Source organism: Molossus molossus, unplaced genomic scaffold (assembly GCF_014108415.1).
Source record: "Molossus molossus isolate mMolMol1 unplaced genomic scaffold, mMolMol1.p scaffold_m16_p_21, whole genome shotgun sequence".
NCBI classification, from domain to species: domain Eukaryota; kingdom Metazoa; phylum Chordata; class Mammalia; order Chiroptera; family Molossidae; genus Molossus; species Molossus molossus.
The window spans coordinates 16561042-16577511 of record NW_023425357.1 but is presented as its reverse complement, the minus strand read 5'-3'; the positions used below and the strand labels follow the sequence as shown (position 1 = coordinate 16577511).

Genomic DNA, 16470 nt, shown 5'->3' with positions numbered 1-16470 from the left:
GGGTCCTGGCGGAGGCCCCGGCGGGAACGCGCGGGCTCCGGGAGAGGCGGGTGGGAATCGCCCGACGAAAGGAGGAGAAACTGTGCATTTCTGTCGCCGAGCGCGGCAGGCGCGAGCGCGCGGAGCTAATTGCGACTCTAATCCTCTGCCCCGCGGCGCAGCCGAGCCCCGAGCCAGGAGTCGCCGCGCGCTCCCGCTCGCGCTCGCCGCGCTGGGTAATTTGGAGCCGAATCGTTGCCCTTTGCGTCCAGGCTCGGCCGCCACGGGGCGCGGGCCACTGGCTGGGGCGGGGGTCTGGTTTTCTCGCCAGCAATCGAGGAAGGCCGCTGGAGAGAGAGGAGGTGGGAGCGGCGGGAGGGCAGCCGGAGAGCAGCGCGAAGAGGAGGCGGCGGCGGCCGCGAGAAGGGGAGGAGGCGAGGGGAGGGCGGGGAGGGGAGGCCCCGGCGCGCCGCGCCGCGAGGGGCCGCGCGAAGCGGGGGCCGGGGCGGGAGGGGTGGGTGGGGGGGAGGGTTGGGGGCGAGAGAGAAAGTAACTCCTGGACGAGACCGGAGCGACCCGCGCAGCGAGCACAGGCGGCAAGGCTGCGCCAGGCGCCCGAGACCCGAGGCTGCGGGGGGCGGGGGCTGTGCCCGAGCCGGATCCCCCGCTCTGGCTCCGAGGTAAGCCCCGCGCGGGCGGCTACCGCTCAGCGCCGCGCACCCCTGTCCCCGAAGTGGCCGCGATACTGAGAAAGTCTCCCGGCTGGGGTTCCGACCTGGGCGGGGGCGGCTGCTTTGTCCCGGCGCTGGGCGGCGGGGGCACCCAGCACAAAGGCCTGGCGCGGGAGGGGGGGTTGCCCACGTGGGCTGGTCCTGGCCCAGGGTAGACCCTCCCCACGCGGGCGGGCTCGGCGCTTCCTGCTGCGCGGGGCGGGTTCAGGCCCCAGTACTGGAGCCCCAGTGCAGGGCCGGCGAGTTTCCGGGGTCAAAACTGGGCTCGTGCAGCTGGGGCTTTGGGGGGAACGGGGCCCGTCTTGGCGCTCAAATCAGAGAAAGTCTCTAACGGGACAGATGTGCGTCCTTTGACGCCCACCCCGAGAGTGCGAAACGAGGAGGGAGGGGTCGGCGCGCTCTGGCCGTCCCAGGCACGCGGGGTTTGGGGCTCCCGGACCAACCGCGCGGATACGCGATTGCCGCCTCCGGGTCCCTGCTGCCTGCCGGTACTCACTGCCTGGACGCACGCACCGGACACACTCCCAAACATCCCCCTTCCGTATCCGAAGCGCCTTTAGATCTCCCCACCAACCTCCCCGACTGCAGAAAGATAAGCTTCAAGTTTTCACTTAGTCTTTCAAATGTGTTTGAAGGAATTTAACTGCATTGAATAACAGCATTAGTTTCAATTAATTTTTTTTAAATCCCGCCAACAATAAACTTTGAGAACAAAAGCGCTTTTGCGTCCTTAACGAGGCAAGCTTCGCATCTGCGGTCTCCAAGTGTCTGCTCCTTGATTTAACTTTGTCCTCTGCCCTCGCCGCACGCCCCTCCCTACCCTGCCAGGCTTTTTGGGTTCCGCGGCCACCCCCGCCCCGCGGCGCCGCCGGCTCCAGGCGCCCTGAAGTTCACACCGGCCGGCGGGCTTCGCGGCGGGGCTGGCGCGCACCAGGTGGCTCGCGGGCTTCGCTCCCGGCCCACCCCCTGGACGATTCTGCAGGACCCTGGCAATCTCGCCCGGGGCTGGAGCCCAGGGCGCCGAACTGAAGAGAACTCGCGCGGCGCCTTCTGTTTACCTTTTATGGTTAAAATAACAGCTTAGCAAAGAAGCGACTTCACGAAGAAGCGATTTAGTGAAATCGTCTCAAGCTGCCGCAGCTCAGCCAGTTTAATCACCCCCAGAGAGCTGAACAACTGCGAGCACAATGGGACACAAAATCATTTTGTGTGTAAATGAGCGTGGCATTCTGCTCGCTTCCCTCTGCTCCGGCGGGCGGGGCTTGGTGGTGGCGGGCGGGCGCGGGTCCTGGGGCTCCCGCCGCAGCTCCCAGAAGCGGGTCAATACCCAGCCAGTTTGGAAACCCGCGGGCCCTGCAACAGGCTGTTGGGCCAGCCTCGGAGGGCCGTGGTGTTGAGGTTGGGTCATGGGTTTGATGCTGGTGTTGGGTAACTGAACTTGTGTCTCTGACTGCACTCACTTTATGCTTCTGATCTCAGCAGTGGTCTCGGAGAAAGGGTCGTTGTCCAGCACAGATGCGTTGGTCAGAGGGAGCACTGGAGGTTCTGGTCAAGGCGTAAAGCCTGGGGCTTCCAATGGTGAGTTTCCTGTCTGCCGTGAACATCAGGTTGTGCTTGCAGTGGCAAGGAGGCTGGGTGAGAATGGGATTGAGCAGCTTTTGTGATGGGTACTTGATGTTAAATGTCACTTTTGAGTAGTGTGCTCCTAGTAGCAGGGAAAACCTTGTACAGTTTGCTTTGATAGAAGATCCAGAATTCCTTCCAGCACAGTTTATTTTCAGTGTGGCTTTCCTTCTGTCTCCTCATCCTGCAGCACCTCCCACCACAGGACAACCCATTCTTGAGATCTGTTTTGCTTTCTCAGAACTTCCTTGAAATAAGTGACCTGCTTTTTAAAAAGCTAAGTGGAACTCAGGAATGCCAAAAGCAGCAGCCCCTGAGCAGCCCCCAGTGAGGGTATAAATTAAACATCTCTGTATGCTAATAGCACTCCTACCCCCACCCAGTCTCCTGTCAGGGAACTTGCCAGGACACTAAGGACAGAGTAACCTTACTTAAATTTGCGTGATTTGATGCTCATTGGACCTGGGTCCATGTTTCAGAGTTGGATGTTGAATTTAAGGCACAAAGGCAATCCTTAAGGGAGATTTAAACCAGTGACAGACAAGTCCAGGCTAGACTTGTGGAAGCCAGTGGGGAGGGTGATATTCATTGTGCATGCCCCCCACCCCCTGAGATCGGAAAGTGCTGCTCTTTAAACCCGCTCTTCTGCACCCTCCTGCACTGTGCCCTGGAGTGGCTTCATCTTTTTTCAGGTGGCTCAGGAGCAGAAGAAAGGTGCTGAGTGACTGGGGAGGAGCAGGAGATAGGCTCCATTTGCTAAACTGGTGGATTTCTTCCTGGTCAGCTCCGTGATGCCTTGGGGGTGTGATCCCTAGGTGGCTGAGGCATAGACAGACCATTCGGGGGGGGGGGGGTTGTCAAGGGTCCTAGGATCCCCAGCCCATGGAGGGTAGGGGATCCTCCCTACACAGCGGTCCACGGGGTTCTCTATGGATGCAAGAGGAGACATGCTTGGTAACATGGCTCCAAAACACAATACCAGGAAAATCAGATTTGTTCTGAAACATTTTGGGCAATTACGGTGAGCATATGTTTTAGTGTTGTCATTAGCTGAATTAGCAGACATGGGGCTGCCCAGCAAACACGTGTGTGCGTGCGTGCATGTGTGTGTGTGTGTGTGTGTGTGTGTGTAATTTGCTATGGCCCGAATGCACGCTTTGAGGTATGGGTCAGTACAGTGGTGGGTGGAATCTGGACAATGCTGTGTAGTAGGCATGGAGTCCAGGAGAGCAGGTGGAGAAAGGACAATATAAGTGTCATTGACTCCACGGGAGACATAGCACCCATGAGTACTGAGGAGTAAACCCTCTGGTCTGTCGGTGCTTCCCACAGATACTCCGGGCAGCGATGGAAGCCTAGATGCCTCACCGCAAGGAGCGGCCGAGGGGGTCCTCGCTTCACGCCCAAGGCAGCACCGGCACTGAGGTGAGAGCCAGAGGGGGCTGGGCAGCGCCCGTGGCCGCCTCTCGCCAGCTGCCCTGGTTACCCGTCTTCACAGCTGCAGCATTTAAGAGATGGCCGTTGACTGGCTGTACGATTATGTATTTTTTGAAACAAAAATGCTCTTAATTTGATGTGAAATTTACTACATGTATAAAACTCAACGCCTTAGGTGCTGAGGAAGTCACTAATTTAGAGGTGTCTCGTTACTGAGACAAACTTGCAAAAACCCCTGAATCCCAATTCACAAATTGGTGATTCGTTTGTCAGGGGATATTTCACATCTAACACATAAGCCCACGACCTTTAATTAGAATTTTGCAGTTTGTTTTATGCCCCTGGAGGCTGACACCTTGAAAATTTTTTTTTCTTGATTTCTTATTGCTAATAAGCATCTTTCTTTTTCCCTCTGGTACTTGGAAGAGAATGATGCAAATACACTTAATTACGGTGGTGGCCATAATTTGTTAGCTGAATATGTGATCAGGCACAGGCACAAGTGATCTGATTAGATCTGTGATCATGTTGGCAGTAAAGGGAGTACACAGCTTTATTGTGAAGAAACTTGTTTCCGCCTTGTTTCCGTCTCCAGGAGGGAGGAAGTATGTCCCGGTTGTCTCTTACCCGGTCACCCGTGTCTCCCCTGGCTGCCCAGGGGATCCCACTGCCAGCCCAGCTCACCAAGTCCAATGCACCTGTGCACATCGACGTGGGCGGCCACATGTATACCAGCAGCCTGGCCACACTCACCAAGTACCCCGACTCCAGGTAAGAGCCGAGCGCTTTGTAGTACCAGGCAGGGGGTGGTGACTGGCAGCATCTGCAGCCTGCTACCAATGGCAGCTAACACACAGAGCTCTCCGGGCCCACCCTGGGGGAACTAGGATTTGGGAGGCCGAGTCTGCCTGTTGAAGGCTAGTTTACAGGGACTGGTGACCCTTAGCCGGCTGCATCGGTAATGCTAGGTGGAGCTTCTGACCCCCTCCCAGAAGCCACTCATTCCGAGCCTGAAGCTGGCCAGCAGCTGGCTGGGGAATCGGACATGCCTTTAGGTTCCTCTTCAGTAGGACTCAGGCCTGGCTTTTGCAGGGGATCATTTGTGAGCAATGCTGTCTACTTCTTGGGATCGAGTATTTAATCCTACTTCTGATTCTAACCCTTGGGATATCGCATAAGGAGAGGGAGGAGGGGGGCTACAATTCACCATCTTTGTCTGTTGGGGTGACTACTGCTGGACCCTGAGGGCTAGCAGCAGGCTCCCTGGTGCAGTGCCTGCTACGGAGAGGCATGAGCTGCATACCCCATTAGCACAGTGTCTCTGACCAGACCCTCCCAGCCCGGTGCCTCATGCTCTGCAGGGCTCCCCGGTACTCCTGCCTGTGGGCCCATCTGTGGGAGGTGCTGGGTGCTGCCAACTCCTGCTTTTGCCTCATGGGCTTTTCCTCCCGGGGTGGACCTGGTTTCCCACTGGCATGGCAGCAGGGCTGACCTGAGCTAGAGTGGGTGTCCATGAGCCTGTCCCGGAGGTGACGCGGCGCACTGCTCGCTCCTGGCACAGTGAGGCAGCCACCGCTGAGGGCCGAGCGGCGGGAGAGCCAGCGCTGCGGGCATCGCCTGGTTTATACATTTAAAATAGCAAGAGGAGTTAATTAATCCCCCAGACACCGAGGGATCATCTCTGGGAAGCTGTCTTGTCAGGCTGCCTTGTCATCAGTGTGGTTGCTCAGGGCACAGAGGACTTCTAGTGTGCAGAGGTGGCTGTTTGTGTGGCAGCTTCGGGGCCAGGGTGGAGCCCTCCATGGTTTTGGGGTGCTCCCTTGAGGAGCAAACTTTGAGATGGATGCAGTGTTCAGTTCAGAATCTGGGGATGCCGGGGGGGGGGGGCGGGGGGAGCAGATGTTGGTTAAGGCTTCATTTTCTTAGCTCAGCAGAGGCTAGGCCTGGGGCGCTTGTGAACTTGGGGCATTGGGGGTGGCAGCCATGAGGCCCCGTCAGCAGTGTTGGTCTGTGTGCTAGCTTGCAGAGAGCCCTGTCTAGGACAGGAGATGGATTCGGCTTATTTAATTTCAGTTTTTCCCTCTGTGGCATTCCTGAGTTGTTTGAGATAGATCACCCCTTAATCGGTTGATGACTTGTGAGTGAAATTCATAAAACCCTTGCCCACAGCCTCTCCGAAGAGAGTTTCCTGAAATCAGACACTTGCCCTTCTGAAACTGCAGCCCAGGCCCACAGGGAATGGACTCCTCATTCTTGTGTCCAGGGGGTGGTGTGACCTGTGGGACAGCCGCAGGACAGTGGGGCAGGCCAGGCCTGAAAAGTGGTTGGGCAGCTGTGCTGACAGGGGCCCCTCCAGCCTCTCTTGTCCCTCTTTGAGTGAATCATTAAAATTAAAAAACAGTTTTCATCAATTCTGGAAACCAAGAGCCATCCCTTCCCCAGTGTCACTGTGGTAGTCACCTGGAAAGGGACAATTAAAAGTGTTAAGGTCCCCTGGGGGGGGGGTTTCTGTGTATAAATGCTGAAGGCCCATCCTGGGCAGTGCTGGGAAGACAGGGGCTCTGCCCCAGGCTCTGGGGTCCCTGTGGCCATCGAACTCTGCTTGGACTTCTGATTTTTGGTCGGTGGGCGTGGTTCCGACACAAGGAACAGGTGCCACCACTGGTTGGCCCAGGAGCAGCTGTCAGTCATGGCTCAGGGACAGTGGAACACAGCTGCCCGGAGCTGGGAGGAGACTCCCGGGGCTGCCACCCAGCTCAGTCCTGCCTGCTGGACATGGCTTAGCTGCCACCCAGCTCGCACATCCCTCCCGGTTGGTGAGATGTCCAGGAGCTTCAGAACTGATAGAACCTTCCACTGAAACATGGAGGAAGTTGGAACCGAAGCTTAAAACAGGAAAGAAAAAGATAATCCCCGTCAGCTGGGGTCAGAACTGACCACCAGCCTAGACCACGGACGACTTCTGAAGTTGGCACCCTAAACCCTGAAGCCTCCCTCAGAGGATGGCCTGGGGCAGGAGCTGACTCTTGAGACCCTGGACGTGTCTGGTGCTCTTGTGGCTACTGACCTAACCTTCCCTCAACCTGCTCACATTCTTGGTAGCCTCAGATCCCCAAGGGCATGAAAGCCTTCGTCCTGTGAAGATACACTGAATCACGGAAAGGTCTAGAACCAGCCAGTCCTGAAATAAGGCAGATTGAGCACCTTCTAGCCTTGGACCAATAAACAGCCTGGAACCCAGTTAGCCCCAGAATGTGGGTGGGTCCAGAGCCCTGTGGACTGACGGGTCCCAGCCAGCCCCGAGGGCACCGGAACTGGCAGCGCTGCCGAACCTAGAACGTTGCTGGTCGCGGGAGCACTTGCGTTCCATGGGGAAGGGTGGAGAACGTTCCACGGGGAGGCTTCGGCTTAGGACTCGCCGGCTTACCTTTGGGTGTGACTTTTACTTCTTTCTGCTGATGCCGTGTGGGGGCCCTCGACTGTTTGATGGTGACTGCCCGTGGCACCGGGCAGCCTTGCTCAGTCCCATCTGTCTCCAGGGATGCTGGGGGTCCCTCAGCCTGACATTTGAACGCCCCAGCTCTGCGGAGGCCATTTCCCAGGACTTTGACCGTCGGAACAGGCCATGGCGCCCACAAGGCTCTCCTTCAGTGCTGTCGTCACCAGGCCTGGCGGCGCTGCTGGCTCGAAGGCCCTTGCACTGGGCGCCTGCAGCACTGGTTCCGCAGGCTCGGCCCTGCACACCTCCCGCAGGCTCTGACCTGCTTGTACCCACCCATGAGGCAGCCCTGCCCTTCTGTAAGGCCCACTGGGACAGGGGCTGGGCCATGTCCCCAGACTGAGAACAGGTCAATACGTGGCTACCCCACACCCGGGCAGACCCTCATGGCCGATGCCCGAGTGTGCCAGGCCACCAGAGTGGAGGACAGTGTAGCCCTCAGCTTGTGCCCAGCTCATATGTCCTGGTGCACAGTGGCAGGGCAGGGCCACGGGCATAGTGACCTGGAATGGACTGAGGGCTGGGCCGCTGGGGGAGGGGGGCACATCCATGGAAGGTCCGTGCCAGGCAGAGAGTGAGGGGGCTTCGGGACTGGATTATGCAGGCTGGACTGGAAGGCCTGGGTGTCAGGTGAGGGCCGCCGTGGGAGGGTCTAGCTGTGGACGAGCTGCCCGCTGAAGGGTGTCTGGAGGTGCCGTCACTGGGAAGACCCTGCCAGCCTTCCTCCTCTTTGTGAGCCAAGCTCTTGGCTGTCACCGCTCCTCTTTGTGGCTCCTAATTGTCCACAGCTGGGCCTGGGGTCTGCAGGGGAAGTTAGCCAAACCCGAGCCTGCCACCCTGGGCATTAGGGAGGCCCAAGCTTTGGCTCTGCGGCCTGCTTCCTCCTCCCTGGAGTGCATGGGGACAGGCCTTGGGAGCTCCCCAAGATCTGAGTTTCTGTCAACCACTGCCCTTCAGAGGACAGGGTGCTGGGTCCGGTCTCCCCTCCCAGACTTCTTCTAGATGTGTACATCTTCATGTGCTGTGGTGTATGTGCCCGCACTGGTCCTACATATGTACACACTGGGGTGTGTGTAGTGTGTGTGTGTGTGTGTGCACCGTGGCACGCATGCGTGTGCAGATCCCCCAGCCTGCCTTGGATCTCCCCGAGGGCTCCCTGAATGAGAGGCTGCTGTTGGTTTACCTGTTCGTCTCATGTATGTAGCCGTGTCCCTGGTTGAATTGTGTTGGCTGGTTTGTCCTTTGCCTGGATGTGTCTAGATCTGCCTGTGATTTCTCTGTTGTGAGGGAGGGGACTGTGTGACCCTGTACCTGTTGCCCAGGTGTGTCACATCTGGTGCTCGTCCCTGTGGGTTGGGTGACGTGGATGTGTAGGACCCAAGACTGTCTTGGCTGGTTTACATGTGTTCACTGGCGTGTGGCTGTGGGCCGGAGTGTCTCACGGTTGGTGGGAGTTTCCTGGGTGGGTCTCTCTGGCTAGGGTTTGTGTGTGGGGGTAAGGAGGCTGTGCCTGTGTCTCGCTGTAGTTTTCCAGGCCTGAGTGTTGGCAGGCGGGTGTGTGCAGCTGGGTGTGTCCTCTGGCGGTGGCTTGGGAGTGTGGGCGGAGTGTGTGGCATGTGATGCTCGCTGTGCCGGTGTCCTGTCTGCCGGTGGCCCTACCGCTCTGGTGCATGCAGGCTTCCATCGGACTTGGCACCGGTTCAGGTCACCCATGCAGGGCCTCTCGTCCGTCCAGCAGGGCGGGCCCAGGAGTGGGGCTGGGCTAGGTGGACCTCCTCTTCCATCAGACATCCCGCCCTCCATCTCTCCCAGAATAAGCCGCCTCTTCAATGGCACCGAGCCCATTGTCCTGGACAGTTTGAAGCAACACTATTTCATTGACCGGGATGGGGAGATTTTCCGCTATGTCCTGAGCTTCCTGCGGACGTCCAAGCTGCTGCTCCCAGATGACTTCAAGGTAAGTCCATGGCCGGTGGCGACCCTGCTGGGACTTAATAAGTGGACCCATGGTTGGCATTGCAACCATAAAAAGTTACGTGGTGAAGCTAAGGGCCGGATCTGTGTTTCTAACCTGATACTGTGTTCTCACGATTTGGGCTCTATCGGGGTGTCTGAACAATTAGGCAGCAGCGCTTCTCCTGGTTCTATGTCTGTTGTGTTGGGAGCAGGAGGTTTCCAGATCTGCTCCTTGTTGGCCATTTGCAGGGGGCAACCCGGATCCAAACCAAACACCCTTTATTTTATTTGTTTATTTTTTTGGTGGTACGTGCCCCTAGCAGGAACCGAACCTGGACTCTCTTGTCTACAGGCCGACACTCAACCACTGAGCCAAACTGGCCAGGGCAGTCACACTGGATTTGTTTTTTTGTTTGTTTGGTTGGTTTTTTTTTTTTTTGGTACGTGCCCCTAGTGGGAACCGAACCCAGGACTCTCTGGTCCGCAGGCCAACGCTCCAATCACTGAGCCAAACCAGCCGGGGCCCAAACACCCTTTAAACGAAAGGTGGCCTGAAGGTCTTGGGGTGAGCCTATCCGGGTCCCAAGACTCCTGTCTCTGTGCTGGGCCCCTTTGTGGCCCCACGGGTCCCAGAGGCAGGAAACACAGGCCTGGGCGACCCTGGCTCACAGCAGCAAGTGTCCTTTCTTCCCTCTGGCACCCAGGGGACCAGTGGCCCGAGGGCTGTTTTCTCCTCCATCCAACTTAGTCACTGGGTCCCAACGACCGAGCTCAGGCTGAAAACACAGTGAAACAAGGCGGACGTGGGTCCTGTCCCCATAGCGTTTACACTCTGGTGGGGAGACAGATGTTGAACCCAAAATACTTGAATTCCACAGAATTCCAGTTCAGAGAAGGGGTCAGGGAGGCTGTTTCTCTGGGAGATGGAGGAGGCAGGGTGGCAAGGGACAGTGCCTCCCTGACCTGGCGAGAACGTGCCAGCCTGGGGCTGTATGACCTGGGAGGGCAGGACGGGAGGCTGCTGGTGGACGTCAGGACCTCAGTGGCTGACTCGGCGTTTGGCATTTTCCCCTGAATGCAGTGGGAGGGTGCTGGGCAGGGGTGATGAGGGGATGACGATCAGATCTGCACATGGATCGCCCTGGCTGTGGAGCGAGAAGCCAAGAGAGGTTATTTGAAGGCTTTGGACCAGGCAGGAGGTTAAACTTACATTTACGAAAAGGACACAAAAGGTGGGGTTAGCGGGGGTCAGGGGGCTCTTGAGGGTGCCTCCCAGCCTGGCTTCTGGCTGGGGGGAGTGTGGCACCCAGCTCCTGCATGGAAGTGTGGTGGGACATTAGGTGAAGGTGATCTGGGCTATGAGGAATGATGGGGTCGTTTGGTGTGCAGATAGCTCCTAGGAGCGGATGAGGGCAGAAGCCCGGGATGGAGCCCCAGGGAACCCCTGAAGAGGGATACAATGGATACCCCCACAGGCCTCCCATGGGGTGCTTCCAAGGGGCCAGCAGACGGCAGGGTAGCTGCTTTGGAGACGGGCTTCCTGTCCCTCCCTCAGGGGTCCTCATGTTCACCAGCTGACCTTGAGCTGAGCCCCACTGAACAGCATGAGTTGAGGGTACTCGGCTACACAGGGCTGGGGCAGGTGTGGGTGAGCATGTATTTGAGGGACCGTTGGTGTGAGTCCTTCCATCCCGGGAAGGGGCGGCCTGCTGGGTGAGAGATGGGCTGTCTGTCCACTCCAGACTCCTCCCCACACAGCCTGCCAGGGCAGGGGCTGGCTGGGCAGTTGGCAGATCTTATTGTCCTTGAAAATGCTCGCCTTCTTCTCTGAGCTGGGGGGTCTACATCCATTTTATAGAAGAGAAAATGAGGCTCAGAGAAGCTCAGTTACAGGTGATCAGAGGCTTCAGGGCTGGCAGATGAAGATGCCGAAAACCCAGCCTGGGCAGGTCTGTCTTGCCTCCCTGCTGGGCTGTGTGCTCTTTCAGGGCAGGGAGCGGCTCCTCTCTGGGATTCTGAGAAGGCAGCAGGTCCCCAGGCGCAGACAGAGCCTCAGGCTCCTCTAGTCCAGCCTCCTGGTCTTTCAGAGGCTTCTCTCTCCTTCAGGGGGACGAAACCTCCCTGAGTGCTTGGGGCCAGATGCAAGGGCTCAGGGGGTCAGGCACTGATGCGCACCCGCCGCTGCCCTTGGGTCACGGCTAGACTCCTTGTGCTTGCACACATTGAATTCGAGCCTCATTTTCTCCATCTTTACAATGGGCACAACCATCCCAGCCCACACTGTGCCCTAGGTGGGTGGGTGGGTGATCCCAGTTCTGCAGAATGGTGAGAGGAGCCGCCCCCCGGAGTTGGAAAAGGCAGCCCCCCGCCTCCCTCCACCCTGTCTACCATTCCTGCAGGACTTCAGCCTGCTGTACGAGGAGGCGCGCTATTACCAGCTGCAGCCCATGGTGCGCGAGCTGGAGCGCTGGCAGCAGGAGCAGGAGCAGCGGCGCCGCAGCAGGGCCTGTGACTGCCTGGTGGTGCGGGTCACGCCGGACCTGGGCGAGCGGATCGCGCTCAGCGGCGAGAAGGCCCTCATTGAGGAGGTCTTCCCGGAGACCGGGGACGTCATGTGCAACTCCGTCAACGCTGGCTGGAACCAGGATCCCACGCACGTCATCCGCTTCCCGCTCAACGGCTACTGCCGGCTCAACTCGGTGCAGGTGAGGGCTTCGTCTGCGCCCCTCGCCTCCCCCCTGCCTCCCCCCGGCCCTCCGGCAGCAGAGAGAGATGGAGGGAGGCGCGGTCCCCGAAATGGCGAAGCCCTCCCTGCCATCTCCCAGAAAAGGCAACAATGTATGGATGCATAATTTATGTCCTGCTCATAATTAAATGATGGTGCCTGGGGGATGGACTTAAAAAAATTGATCTGTACTCTCTCTCTCTCTCTCTTTTTTTTTTTTTTCCAAAAGGATGTTCTATAAAAATTGTCCAGAGTACTTTCAACAAAGTGTGCTTCATTTGACACTCAGAGTTGAGTTTGGATTCAAATGAAACCCAGACAACAGGATGGGCAGTCAGAGGCTGAGCCCCGAGGCGGCCTGGAGCCCCTCAGCCTGCTGATCCAGGCCACAGGCACCCAGACAGCTGCCCAGAGCATTCTGGACTGGCTTGCCCTAGATGGGTCTAAGAGTTGGGAAGCCCATTTCCCACCAGCTCTTCCAGACCCCAGAGCACACCCCCGTTTCAGGCTCGGGGTAGAGTGGACTTGGCTGGGAAAGTCCTCCCCGTGCGCACATTCCGCGGGCTGTCGGTAGGAACTTGGCTAGCTGCAGGACACAGGAGTCAGGCCCAGGGACTAGACCCACCCCTCACAGAGGCACAGACCCACAGGACATGGAGGCCTGCAGAGAAACAGACGGAGGACACCTCTCCACCCCCAACCCCCTTGAGCTAATGAGTGGCTGGGCTTCAAGCCACCTGGGACTCAAAGGTTAGGGAAGCAGGTGGCTGCCTAGAGGCTGGGGGCAGGGTCTCTATGATTGGGACAGGTCTCAGAGAGGAGGGGCACCAGGGACCACGTGTCTGGAGAGGGGCAGGTTACACCCTGGAGAAGAGACAAGGACCCCAAAGACTCTCCCTCCCTGAACCAAGGCTGTAGACCCCTGAGGGCAGAGTGTAGGGTAGCCCACTCTGGTTTGGTCACGGGAGTGGTCCTGGAGCCTGGCTGCTTCTGTTCTGCCTGTGTTTGCCCAACTGCTGGTTCTGTAGAGACCTCTGTTGTGAGACGGGAGATGCTAACAGAAGATAGCTTGCCCAGGCTAGGGCCCACCTGTCCCCCAGGCCAAGCCAGGCAGACTTGCAGCTGGGCTTTGCTGACCCCTATTTCTTCCCCGGCAGGTCCTGGAGAGGCTGTTCCAGAGGGGTTTCAGCGTGGCTGCGTCCTGCGGGGGTGGTGTGGACTCCTCCCAGTTCAGCGAGTATGTGCTTTGCCGGGAGGAGCGTCGGCCGCAGCCCACCCCCACCACTGTCCGGATAAAGCAGGAGCCCCTGGACTAGGCCCTGCCTCAGTGCCCTCCCGAAGCCCCTTGGCCCTGGGGACAGCCCAGGGACCTGGAGACAGTGCTGGGGAGTTCTGCCGGGATCTGCTTATCAGTCTTCATGAGACTGATAGTAGGGCTGGAGGGTCCGAGTCCAGCCCAGGGAGCCCCAGGGCCCCAGGTGTCATGCAACAGAATGTGGGGTACTGGAGGCATGCTTACTGAAGGATTGTTGATGTGACCCAAAAATGCCTCAGTGGGAACTCTGCCACTGTTTCCCGGGGCCCCTTGGCTCCCCAGCCTGGCGCAGCGACCTCCAGGGCCCCGGGGCCTGCCGTGGCGGAGTCAGCACTGGCCTCCCCGGCCCACTGCAGAGGAGCCGATCGTCCTTCTCCACGCGTGGCAGACTCCAGTGGGTCTCCTTGCATCAGAGGTGGCTTATTTTTCTACAGTATTTAAAACAGAAGTAACTGCACAAGCCAGAGAGGCCGACAAGGACCAACACTTCTTTATCAGGTGCTGCATTCAGTCAGACGTGCGGCATGCCCCCACCTGGTGGGGAAGCTGCCGGGCACGCCCGCCCAAGTGCCCACCGAGTGGGGCTTGGAGGGCTCTGGCCCCTGCTCTAGGGATGTGCAGGGAGGGTGGTGCTGTTAGAGCTGAAGCAGGTCCCCCAGGGAGCAGGGCTGCTGGCAGGAGGGTGGTTTGGGTGTGGGGGACATATGGCTGTGGGACCACTTGGGGTGCGGGCCACACTTGGTGGATCACTTGACCTGCTAATGGCCAGGAGCTTCCAGTCCGATTTGTGTGTCCTCACACCTCGGCTCCCAGAGAAGTCTCTCCCCATCCAGACCAGCCACAGGGCCACATCCTTACCTCAGGAATGGGTCCCACGGTGAAGGGGCCCCACCTGGCAGTAGCATCCTCCGGGTCCCCCCCTCAGGAAGCCGTCCCCCGCTCTGATGTTCCCACACTCACATGCACACTGAATTTTCATGAAATTTGTTAACACTCGTCTGCCGGTAAGACCAGGACATAGGCCTACCTGGGGCTCTTGCCCCAGATTCCAACAAGGACTGGCCCCGAGGGGTCCTCGTAGACCTGCTGCCTCTTAGACGACAGGCCCAAAGATGGACACCCCAGCCTTGTCGCCCTTGACCGAGCGGCTCTTCCCAGGTGGAGAAACCACAGACAACTGCTCAGTGGGTGGGGTGCCCAGCTGGCACCACCCTGCATACGATGCCTGTAGACTTGTATATGACTCTAATATTGTAAAGATGCTGATGTACAATTGTCGTGTTTGTGTAAACACATTACGTTCCTAGTTCCTGCCATAAATGATGCTGTAAAAGCAAAAGACTGAGGCTCCGTCCTGTGCAGAAGAGCAGTGGGTTCCCGCACCGGGGGTTGTGCAGGGGGGTGGGGGTGGGATTCCTCCCTCCGTGTCTTCAGATCAAGGAAGAACCAGCAGCGCCCGAGGGGGAGGGGCAAGGTCCCTAGGTGGCCGTTATTTATGATCGCGTTGGGGTGTTTCCTCACTTGTGCTTGTCTGCTGTGGGCGCAGAGTCTGAATCCTCATTCATAGCCCCTAACCAGATGCAAATGGGGAGGCAGGCGGAAGGTGTCCGGGGACTTCTGAACCCAGTCTTAAGTGTTTGAGATTTTCCCTTTTCTCTGGCTTTTTGTTTAGGTTGACGTCCTCTTTAGAGCCCCACAGAATAGTAGGAGAAGGTGACCGCCCGCCGCTCAGGCGGCCAGGGGGCATGCACCCCCTGCGTGAGAAGGGTAGATTGCCCACGCGCGGCACAGACCGTAAAGCATCTCTCACCAAGAGAAGGAGTGTTCAGGTCTTCACGGAGGCCTCCGATTTAAATGAGCCTTTTTGTATTTTTCCTCAACGCTCTTATGTTCTAACCCATGAGGCCCCTCTCACATGCTGGGGAAAGGCCACCAGCTTCAACCTGTCTGGAGGACGAGAGCACAGCCACTTCCCGTCTGGGGTTGCGGAGCAGACGCCTCCCGCCGCACAATCTAATTTGCTGGACAGACCTGCTAGCCTTCTCCTTTGCTTAGCAACGCGCCTCCAGTTGGCACATCTGCATTTTGGCATCGGAGGTTCCCATCTGAGAGGAGGAGAAAGTGTGGTTATTAGGAAGGAAGTCTTGCAGAAACAGCTCATTGCGACATGTGTTCGTGGATTTTTCTGGTCTGGTAGCCGGCATGGTTACTGGTGGGTGGAGATGCCCTAATATTTTTAAGCAAACCAGATTTTTGAGTAAACCATAGTGCTTAAAAATAAAAAATAAAAAAGAGTACCTTACAAAATGTTACTCTTATATTCCGTCTTTACTAAGTAAAATCGGGAAGTACAATTTTACAAAAACGGGGAAATTTCTGAATTTGTATAGAATTACGATGCTTCCACGGTAATGCTCAAATTCGAATATGCAAAGTCACCTGAACAGTTAAGTACCAGTTTCGAATTTCCACACAACATTTATATACTTCCTAGAATGAATATATTGTAAGTAATCTTCTGATCAGGTGCCAGCAATACAAATGTTAACTTCTGCTCTTCATCAATCTCAAAAGTAATTATTTTTATTATAAGCAACTGGACAGAGTGCTGTTCCTATGCCTCCCCGTTTCCCACAGAACCTCCGCCAGTGCAGAAGGGGCCTTGGCACGACCGTCGCGGGGACTTCTGCCACTGCCTGGCTCACACGGGGCTCAAAGCCAGGGCACGGCACGAATAATATATTTTAAAAAGTTGTTTTTTTAAAAAAAAAGCCCTGGCCAGTAGCTCAGTGGTTAGAGCAGCCGCCCTCAAGGCCTATGCTCCAAAGGGTCATGGGTTTGATTTCCAGTCAAGGGCACATAATCTGGGTTTCAGGTCCCATCCCCCTGCCCAGCCTGGTCATTGTTTCCCTCTCTCGCTCTCCCTCCTTCCACTCTCTCTAAAAATCAATGGAAAAATATCCTCGGGTGAGGATTAACCAAAAAAAAAAAAAAAAAAAAAGGTGTTTGTTTTTTTAAAGCTACCACTTGACTGTGTTCCTTAGAATAAATAAAGGATATTTTATAAATTACATGCAGATCTAGCGCTTTGTTTCTGACCCACCGAGGCAGCCACCAGAAGATGCTCTGGTTTGGATAATTTGGGAGCCACCACTCACCCGTGGGGCTTGGCTGGGCCACTGAACAAGCCTTTGAGTAGCTCAGG

General features: G+C 57.2%; 1 protein-coding gene across 3 annotated transcripts; it reads left to right on the top strand.

Moving 5' to 3' along the window:
- Positions 1 to 528: 528 nt before the first annotated feature.
- On the top strand, positions 529 to 14606 carry KCTD15 (potassium channel tetramerization domain containing 15). 3 transcript variants are annotated; one of them, XM_036276006.1, is made up of 7 exons: positions 529 to 659; positions 2193 to 2288; positions 3666 to 3758; positions 4366 to 4541; positions 9082 to 9226; positions 11625 to 11930; positions 13108 to 14606. In XM_036276006.1, exons 3-7 carry the CDS (start codon positions 3693 to 3695, stop codon positions 13264 to 13266), a joined length of 852 nt encoding a protein of 283 aa, XP_036131899.1. In that variant the 5' UTR covers positions 529 to 659; positions 2193 to 2288; positions 3666 to 3692; the 3' UTR covers positions 13267 to 14606. The 3 variants fall into 3 exon arrangements, with proteins under 3 accessions (XP_036131899.1, XP_036131898.1, XP_036131900.1); XM_036276005.1 differs by having other exon boundaries at positions 553 to 659; positions 2190 to 2288; XM_036276007.1 differs by lacking the exon at positions 3666 to 3758 and having other exon boundaries at positions 553 to 659; positions 2190 to 2288.
- Positions 14607 to 16470: the final 1864 nt, after the last annotated feature.

What these genes read in the sequence shown, in the direction of transcription:
- KCTD15 (XM_036276006.1), top strand. Translation starts at nt 3,693, where the DNA reads ATGCCTCACCGCAAGGAGCGGCCGAGGGGGTCCTCGCTTCACGCCCAA. An exon ending in ACCAAGTACCCCGACTCCAG is followed by an intron (nt 4,542 to 9,081) that starts GTAAGAGCCGAG and finishes CATCTCTCCCAG; the next exon opens with AATAAGCCGCCTCTTCAATG. An exon ending in TGCTCCCAGATGACTTCAAG is followed by an intron (nt 9,227 to 11,624) that starts GTAAGTCCATGG and finishes CCATTCCTGCAG; the next exon opens with GACTTCAGCCTGCTGTACGA.